The sequence below is a fragment of the Gossypium raimondii genome, chromosome 4 (assembly GCF_025698545.1).
Source record: "Gossypium raimondii isolate GPD5lz chromosome 4, ASM2569854v1, whole genome shotgun sequence".
Lineage (NCBI taxonomy): Eukaryota > Viridiplantae > Streptophyta > Magnoliopsida > Malvales > Malvaceae > Gossypium > Gossypium raimondii.
The window spans coordinates 23,923,256-23,932,848 of NC_068568.1; the positions used below are offsets into that span (position 1 = coordinate 23,923,256).

The 9,593-nt window shown below is 31.4% G+C and overlaps 1 protein-coding gene across 24 annotated transcripts; it reads left to right on the plus strand.

Moving 5' to 3' along the window:
* The first annotated feature begins 872 nt into the window (after window positions 1-872).
* LOC105766610 (uncharacterized) lies at window positions 873-3,973 on the plus strand. 24 transcript variants are annotated; one of them, XR_008195195.1, is made up of 7 exons: window positions 873-1,022; window positions 1,141-1,217; window positions 1,319-1,621; window positions 2,577-2,634; window positions 2,735-2,836; window positions 3,476-3,582; window positions 3,684-3,907. XR_008195195.1 is itself a non-coding variant. In XM_052629473.1 (6 exons), the coding sequence occupies exons 3-6, from the start codon at window positions 1,326-1,328 to the stop codon at window positions 2,803-2,805; spliced, it is 357 nt and encodes a 118-aa protein (XP_052485433.1). In that variant the 5' UTR covers window positions 873-1,022; window positions 1,141-1,217; window positions 1,319-1,325; the 3' UTR covers window positions 2,806-2,967. The 24 variants fall into 24 exon arrangements, 3 of the variants coding, with proteins under 3 accessions (XP_052485433.1, XP_052485432.1, XP_052485431.1); XR_008195196.1 differs by having other exon boundaries at window positions 2,588-2,634; XR_008195189.1 differs by having other exon boundaries at window positions 1,319-1,440; window positions 1,509-1,621; window positions 2,588-2,836.
* The last annotated feature ends 5,620 nt before the right edge of the window (window positions 3,974-9,593 follow it).

The following is a 9,593-nucleotide window of genomic DNA, read 5'->3' on the forward strand; positions in this document are numbered from 1 at the left end:
CTTGACGTCTCATTTAACTATTAAATTAATGATTTTAGTAAAGGAGGACCATATTGATATAACCTCGTTAGTTTAAGGATGTAATTAGAATATTTTAAAGACTTGGGAACCAATTTAAAATGAAAATTATAGTTTAGGGATGTATGGTGTAATTAACTCTATTAAAATTAATTTTAACAAAAACCTAACTTGAAAAGATCATAGGTTGCGTTTTGTCGGACCTATGTACTCTATTAACATGCATTATATTTTTCAAGTCTAGCTTAACTTGAAATACGAGTCTTAATTTTTAACTAAATTTGTCTTTATTTTATATAGCTAACTCAAATCCATTTTAGACCACTCGTATTATTATTAATTTAATATATATTAATTATATATATTTTCCATTTATTAAAATTTTAAACATAGATAAATTAATACATATTTTAAAAACTTTTCCAACTTCAAGCTCGTTTTACCGAATCACCCATTTCATTGTTTAAAAACAATAAAAATTATTTTATATTTAAATTTAATTAGATCTAGCAAAATATACGATATTTGTTTTCTAACTTAAAACTTGGTTCTTTTTTATAAAAATCTAATTTATAAAAAAAGTAATAATAAATGTTTTATGAAATCACTTAACTAATAATTTTTAATAGACAAAATAAGAAATTTTTAACATAGCAAAACGACGTCGTTTTATTCAAAATAAAATAATTTTTTGCGGCGTTTTTGAAAAAACGCTGCAAAAGTTAAGTAATAGCGACGTTTTTATAATAGACGCCGCAAAGAATAATTTTACTTTAAAAAATTCCCGCCATTTTATTTTACTTTAAAAATAAAATATTTTACTTTAAAAAATTCGTGCCTTTTTATCCCAAAATTTCTCGGCTGAAACCGCTAATTTTTACTTTCGCCTCTTCTTCCCTTTTCAAACTCATTTCTTTCGCCTCTTTTTTCTTTTTCTCGGATCTTCTTTCTCCCTCTCAGCAAAGATGTTTGATTCTTTCCGTCTCTTTTTCGTTCGCTCTCTGGTAATTTCATCTTCTCTTTTTGTAATTTAATTTGTTCTATGCTGATTCATATATCGTTACTGTTACTTGTCTCGCTTTCTTTCTTTTATTTTCTGTTTTTGAATGATTATCTGCTTAGTTGCTGAGAAAATAGAGGCTGGAAACAGGCTCGTCAAACCCCCGTCGTCAGTCGCTGATCTCATCCCTTTCCTAGACGTAATCCCTAATCCATCCTTTTACTATTTTTCCTTAATTTCGTTTTGCTTTTCGTTAATTTTTTTCCTTATTATTTGACTGCTAAAATTCTAACCTTGCAGATGGGCCATGAGTTCCTTAACTCTTAAAGGCAAAGCTTCTGATCAAGCTCCAGCCTTGGCAAATATTCAGGCAGCTCAGAAGCGTCCTGTTTCGCAACCAGTTTCACAGCCTAAACCAAAAGGTAGTATTCTGAACATCTCTACAATAGAAATTAGTATGAAATTTTAATGAAAGTAGTGAATTTCACAGCCTCTTTGAATCTTCAGTACTTTTTCACCTTTGGTTTGGGAAGCAATATTTGGGAAGAAAACCTCTCAGAAAGCATTCTAAGTTTTTTTTTTCTTGTTAGGCTTCTAAAATTTGTAAGTCTCTTTGTCCTACCTTTTTTGTCTTGGCTTACTGTTATTTAATTGCATCTATTATATGGAAGATAGAGTCCAATATATCTGTTATTTTTAAGTGATGCTGTTGTTTTTACTTGAAAGCAAGCATATCATAGCTTAAATGATCTATCATTTCCATCGTTTATACTAATTAGAGATTTAGCCAAGATTTACTGTTTAACACATACTCATATCTGACACCAGTTAACCTAGGTTTCATGTGTTTCTGTTTTGTCTTTCCTTCGCATATTTTTTGCTCTAAATGAATGGTCCGGTCTATGGTGTCTCTAAATCTAGTTTCATCTCTAATAACAAATAGATGAAGTTTTTTTTTTCAAATTTATCTTTTCTGCTGAGAATGGGAGTTTACCTGTGAGGAGGAAATGCTAGAAGTTTCCTATAGCAATTGATGAAGACAAATGTTGTATTTCTTTGTTAAAATATTTACTTTATCTTCTGGATTTTCTGTGTGGTTGATATCGCAAAATAATAAAACTAAATCTAATTTAACCTTGTGTCAATTTACTTGCTGGCAACTAGAATTCAAGGTACTAATGACGTCGTTCAGTTAAATATGATGATATCAGTGTTCGATTAGTTTGCTATCTTAACTGGTGTAGATTAGAGTGATGGATGATAAGAGTTAATTGATTGCCTTCCCTGAATAAGGTAAACGGGATTTTATAAAAAAAATATAAATAGATGACTTTTCTGCGTAAGTCCATATTTTGATGTAGAGTTCCGTTTGAAATTTGACGGTAGGTGTGAAGGCTTGCCTGAAAATCATTAGGTTCCTAGTCTGCAAGGATATAGCAAAATTGAAAATTGTTATCTTTCTTTAAGAATTTGAACCGTGTCAAAATTTAAAGGAACCATATATGTAGCTGTTATTTCTCCTCTAAATTGCTGACTGAAATTTAATTTATATCGTAAGTTGGTCTCCAGTAAGGCTTCGACAAAAAATGACTTGGAAGAGAATGATATTGAATCTGGTATTGACCGACTACTAAAACAGCTACAAGAAGTAAATATGAAAATGCAAAACTGGGTCTCATCTGGTGGATCTGATATGGTTTCTCATACCTTGACTAGAGCGCCAGAGGGTTTCTATTGAAGAACGCAAGAAAAACTTATTTCTATTGAAGAACGCAAGAAAAACTTAAGGAAATATGAGCAAGACAAACTCAAAGAACAGTAAGTATAGGAACTGATGTTTTTGTTAGCTTGAATGTGTTTTCTTGGACAAAAAAGAGAAAGATCTTGCCTTTGAGTTCCATGTCTTTAACATTGGTTATCTGAAATAACATCTGTAGTATCTTGGGATTTGTCGGAACTGTTTTTCCCTGATTGTTTTGTAAATAAAATGAAAACATAAATTCTTCTGTGTTTGTTGTTAGATTTTTTGTGCAAACAAAATTTCCTAGATTGTTTGTACAGGAAATGAGAACTTGAACTCTTATTCTTTTCCTGCTTTGGCTTTATGCTCATTTTTCCAGTAGACTTGATGCAAATATGGCCATGAGAATTTAGGCTCTTATTGGTTGTCACTTTTACTCCTTCGTTTCTCTAGTTGATTTTGCTTCCTAAAGGTTGCTAAAAATAAATCTAAAGAGAGAAGCAAAGTAGTAATTGATTGAGAATATATAAATGACTAGAATACTATAAAATTTCTAGTATGATTGTTCACGACCAGCTTGTTGTGAAAGCATTTGTTTGCTATATCCCGTTCATTTTATTCTATAGTTAAGTTAAGTTGCTAATTTTATTTTCTTATCTACCGTGTATCTCGAATGATGTTTTATAAATACAACCATGCTTCCAATAATGTGTTAGATGGGCTGAACATGTTTGATGGAACTGATGGTCATTACTTCCACACGGGGTCAAGGGGTCACCACTTGGTGTGGGATTCTTGTCTTTTTAATTATGGAAGCCGAGAAGTATGTACTTCTACCTAAACATTTCTTAATGAATAGCTCGTTTAAAGATTTTGGCTTCCTCCCTTCCAGTTGTAAATATTATTTCTTAATTGTTGCTTTAGGTACTAGGGTATCTTCTTTCAAATGCAAGATGGTGGCTGGAGGAGTATAAGTTTGATGGGTACAAATTTGATGGTATGACTTCAATGATGTACAAGATTTCCTTTAGTAAATGTATTATATCTTTTATTACCAAGATTTACTTGATTAAGAAAATGCATTGTATGTTTTATTACCTTGCATATGTATTATTTATTTTAGTTTTGATTCTAAATTTTTATTTTTACTTAAGAGTTCTAACTTTTGGATTTTAATTGTGTTATTAATTTATTATTTTAAATTCTAAATTAAATTCATTAATTTTTATATTTAGTTTTAAAGTTAAAATTTTCGTAGAAAATTTTATTTAAATAATATTTTTTATTTATCCTTAAAACATAATATAATATTTATCATAAAAATAAATATTATTTAAAAAAATTATTTTTTTAAAGATATGTTTTTAGCGGCATTTGTGTGAAAAGCGTCGCTAAAGGTCTGATATTTAGCGGTGTTCGTGGGAAAAGTGCCGCTAAAGGTCATGATCTTTAGCGGCGTTTGTAGGAAAAGCGCCGCTAAAGGTCTTGGTCTATAGCGGCGTTTGTGTAAAAAGCGCCGTTAAAAGTTGTGATCTTTAGCGGCGTTTGTGGGATAAGCGTTGCTAAAGGCCTTGTTCTATAGCGGCGTTTGTATAAAAAACGTTGCTAAAAGTTATGGTCTTTAGCGGCGTTTGTGGGAAAAGCGCCGCTAAAGGTCTTGTTCTATAGCGGCGATTATTGCTAAAAATGCCGCAAAAGTTGGCGGCGGTGTCAATAGCGGCATTTTTTGCGGCACTTTCTGAAGCGCCGCAAATACTTTTAGTGGCGCTAAAAAACGCCGCTAAAAGCCTGTTTTGGTGTAGTGTTTTTAAACGAAAATTTAGCACAAAAAATTCACACTTAATAGACACAGAAAATAATTAAAAAAAATTTTCGGACTCAAATTCGTGGTTTCGAAACCACCGTTTCGAATAGGGTCAAAATCAGGCTATTCAGATGTAAAGTTAATATATTGAAAATTGTGGTGTTTTAGGCTCAAGTATTATAATGTGTATTTTCTTTTTTGCTTTTATATAAAATATAAAATAACAAAATACCCTCATAATAATTTTTTTATAAAAACAATAAGTTTTAAATAATTTCTCATTTGAATTGAGATTCGATAAATAAGTTAGGTGAATTCAACTAATCTTTTATAAAAGGATGAATTATTAACCTACGATATAGATGAAAAATACACCTTTTACTTTTACTCAAATTATGCTCACACTGTATAGCGAGTTTATATATTTTTATGTTTACTTTAATTATCTATATAACTTTTGAGTATAATATTCATATTAATAAGTGTTATAATAAACGTCGATAATATTCATATTTAAAGGTTGAAAAACACTTTTCTAATCAAAGTCAAATAGTAGAAGCATAGTTCTATACGACCCTCGGCCTCCCGCCTCTACAAATCCCCTTATTTTTACATTGTACTTATTTCTTCAGTAAATGACTGGATTCGGGTCACACAATCTCTAACAAATCTCCACCTTGACACGAATTCTCAACAAACTAGTTCTCCACCTATTTTACAAAACCCATAAAGGGGTATTCTTCAACAATGAACACCAAACAAGTCCAAGCAATGCTCAAACTTGGTTATAGGAAGTGACTCAATCATCTTATCCATAGGATTATCATGAATACAAAATTTTCTCACAACAATATCATCACGAGCAATAATATCATGCACAAAATGATATCAAACATCAATGTGCTTCGTTCTCTTATGAAACATTTGATCCTTTGTAAGGAAGATGACATTCTAACTATCAGAAAATATTGTACTGATCTGAAGGTCTTAACTGAGTTTACCAAATAGTCCCTTTAACCAAATAGCTTTTTTACAAGCCTCGGTAACCATCATGTACTCAGCTTCAGTAGTAGACAGTGCAACTGTAGTCTGCAAAGTGGCTTTCCAGTTGATGGCACAACCCCCAATGGTAAAGACATACCCTGTGAGTGACCTTCTTTTATGAAAGTCTCCAGCGAAGTTAGAATCAACATACCCAATGACTCCATCTCTAGTTCTTCCAAACTGTAAGCAAACATCTGTAGTACCTCGTAAGTATACGAAAATCCACTAAATTGCTTTCCAGAGTTCTTTACTAGGATTCGCCATGTATCTACTAACTGCACAAATTGCATATGATAAATATGGACGTGAGTAAACCATAGCATACATGAGAGATCCCACTGCACTAGAATATCGAACACGTGACATGTAGTCAATCTCATCATTTGATTGTGGAGACAAAGCGGATGAAAGTATGAATTGGGCAGTACTAACAGACTTGGCACTCTACATATTGAACCTACAAAGAACTTTCTCAATGTACCATTTCCGAATTAGGTACAATTTACACGCTTTTCTATATTTGAGAATTTCCTTCTCGAGTATCTTCTTTACTGCTCTCAAATCTTTAATCACAAATTCTTTACTAAGTTGGGGTTTGACCTTTCTTATCTCTCCTTTATTTTTGACTGCTATCAACATGTTATCAACATAAAGGAGTAAATATACAGATGAACCATCGTAATTTTTCTTAAAATAAACACAATTGTCAAAACTTCTTCTTTTGAAATCATTAGTAGTCATAAATAAATCGAATACCGAGGTGACTATTTTAGACCATAAAAGGAAATTTTCAGTAAACAAACATAGTCATCCTTTTCTGAGACTATAAAGCCCTCTAGTTGTTGCATGTAAATATCTTTCTCAAGTTCTCCATGCAAGAATGTTGTTTTCACATCTAACTGCTCAAGCACCAAATCGTACTTGGCCATAATACCAAGTAAGGTTTGAATCGGACCATACTTAACAACCAGAGAAAACACATATGTGAAGCCTACACCTGGAACTTGACTGTAACCTTTTGCAACCCACCTTGCTTTATACCTAGGTTATTCAACTCCTAGAGTCCCTTCTTTCTTCTTGAACACCCATTTACAACGAGCATCCTTTTTACCCTTAAGAAGCTTCACTAGGTCCCATGTTCTATACTTATGAAGTGGTTTTATCTATTCTTGCATGACAATCATCCACTTTCTTGAATCTTCACAGCTAACTGCCTTGAAATAAGTAGATGGCTCTTGATTTGCATCTATATCTTCAACCACATTTAAATCATAAGCAACTAGGTCAGCCTCAGTGAATAATTTCTCTTCTAGGTATGTTCTTGGTAATAGAATATTGTGATGCTGATTATGGTGAATAAGCAATTCTAATTTGAGTTTTTGTACTAACCTGAGTTGTAGACTTTGTTCTAAATCTTGGATCAATCTGAAGCTCTACTTGTTTCATATGTGTGTTTGATTTTTGTTGGTCTTTATTGAAAGAGTCTTTAAGAGGTAAGTTAGGCAACATAACAGTTTCATCAAACATAACATCTATGCTAATCACAACTTTCCTATTTTTAGGACACCATAACTTATGCCCTTTAACACCAGCCTTATCTCCAAGAAAAACAAACTTAATATATCTAGGTTCTAATTTACCATTATCAACATGAGAATACGTAGGACACCCAAAAATCTTCAAATCAGAATAATCAGCTGGAGTACCAGACCATACCTCTTATGGCGTCTTTTTCTCAATGGAAATGAATGGTGATCGATTAATCAGAAAACATGTAGTAGAGGCTGCTTCAGCCTAAAAAGACTTCAATAAACAAGCATTCGACAATATACATCAAACCATTTCCATGATTATTCCATTCATTCGTTTTGAAATGTCGTTTTGCTGTAGAGTATGGCGAACTGTCAACTGTCTCACTATCCCTTCTGATTTGCACAATTCATTAAACTCATTAAAACAAAATTCTAAGCCATTATTTGTGCGAATATGTTTTATCTGTCTTCTTGTTTGCTCCTCGATTATATTCTTCCTATTCTTAAACATGGGCAACACATCACTTTTTATACTTTAGTAAAAATGCCTAAATTTTTTTAGAAAAATCGTTAATAATCATCAGCATATAATTAGCATCACCCCTTGAAGGCAGTTTAAATGGTCCCCAAGGTTCAGAATGAATATAATCTAGCATTCCCTTCGTGTAATAGATTCCTCTAGTGAATCAAACTTTCTGGTGCTTCCCAAAAATGCAGTGTTCACAGAACTTCAGTTTACTAATGCCTTGTTCATCAATAAGTCCTCTTTTGCTTAATTGTGTCATGTCGTTCTCACTCACATGCCCTAGACGCATATGCCAAAGTCTAGTAACATCATCATCTAACAAGGAAAAGGAAGCTATAACAGTGTCACCAGTAACAGTTGAACCTTGCAAAATATATAATTTGACAGTCTTTCTTTGCCCTTTCATCACCACGAGGGATCTCCTGCTAATCTTTAGAACTCTCCTTTCAGATGTGTACTTGTACCCTTTTGAATCAAGAGTACCCAATGAAATCAGATTTCTCTTCAATTCTGGCACATTTAGTATGTCACTAAGTGTTCTGACAATTCCATCGAACATCTTAATTTTGATCGTGCCAATACCTGCAATTTTACATGAAGCATTATTTCCCATCAAAATAACACCTTCAGACATTGTTTCATATGTTGTAAACCAATCCCGATTGAGACTCATATGGAAAGTGCAACTAGAATCAAGGATCCATTCCTCGCTCAGTTTAGAGTTGTCAACAGAAGCAACTAAGAGTTCACCATCGTTGTAGTCTTCTACTACATCAACTTCACCAGATTGTTCTGGTTATTTTCCCTTTTGATTTACAACCTCCCTTTTGATCTTATTCTGCAACTTATACCACTCAGAATTAATGTGTCTTTTCTTATTGCAAAAGTTATAGGTTTTGCCTCTGTTTGAAGATCTCGCCCCCACAAATCCCTTTATTTTACCATTGTATTTATTTCTTCAACAAATGACAAGATTTCGATCACGCAATCTTTACCAATAAGAATGAATTGAAATTTAAATTAAATATTTTTTACAAAATGATGCCAAAATTTTTTATTTGTAACAATTAAAAATATAAAAAATATAAAAATAATTATCAAATTTAATTTAGAAAAATAATAATTCTCAACACGAAGGATAAACTTATACTAATGTATAATTTAATTAGTTTACATACTTCCATAACTTTTTGTAGGATTAATATTTTTACTATCTAATCATTATATTTCATGCTTCATTCATGTAAATCATTTAAGTTTTAGAAAATAAAAATGTCTAATTATTTGTTTTATATAAAAAATTAATCACTAAATATAAATATAGTACTTTTAATTGTTATGATAGAGATATCGAATCGATTAAAATTTTGTATGCACGACAAACACAATTATGTTAATAAATTCAATATTGGTTTGTTAAAATATTGATCATACAAAAGTTAAAGAAATGTGTAAAATTACCTAAATTTTAGGTTGTATTAAGTGCATCCTTTTCCATTTTCAATTATTATACAATAGTAAATAAAAGTTTAAAACTATTGAATAGTGCCAATTAAACAAATCGGTTTTAAACTTAACATGATTATGCAACACGAACATGATATTATAAAATAGTTAAACCTAACATGATAAAAAAAAAGAACATTGCACGAATGCACAAATATATGAAAATTCACATAAAATTATTACATGCCAACCCTATAGAGATATCTAATAAATATAAACTAAAAGGAACACAAACATAATACAAAATTAAGAGTTATGTGAATAGCGTCGATTAAACCTATCGATTTTTGACATTACATTAGTATAAGATGAGAAAGAAAAAAACATGTCATGATATGAAAAACAATATCAACATGACCCAAATATATGACAAGTCAAAATCTATGTAATACAAATTAAAAACATGTAAACTTTTATATATA

What these genes read in the sequence shown, in the direction of transcription:
- LOC105766610 (XM_052629472.1), top strand. Translation starts at nt 1,326, where the DNA reads ATGAGTTCCTTAACTCTTAAAGGCAAAGCTTCTGATCAAGCTCCAGCC. An exon ending in TTCACAGCCTAAACCAAAAG is followed by an intron (nt 1,441 to 3,475) that starts GTAGTATTCTGA and finishes ATAATGTGTTAG; the next exon opens with ATGGGCTGAACATGTTTGAT. An exon ending in TTAATTATGGAAGCCGAGAA is followed by an intron (nt 3,583 to 3,683) that starts GTATGTACTTCT and finishes TTGTTGCTTTAG; the next exon opens with GTACTAGGGTATCTTCTTTC.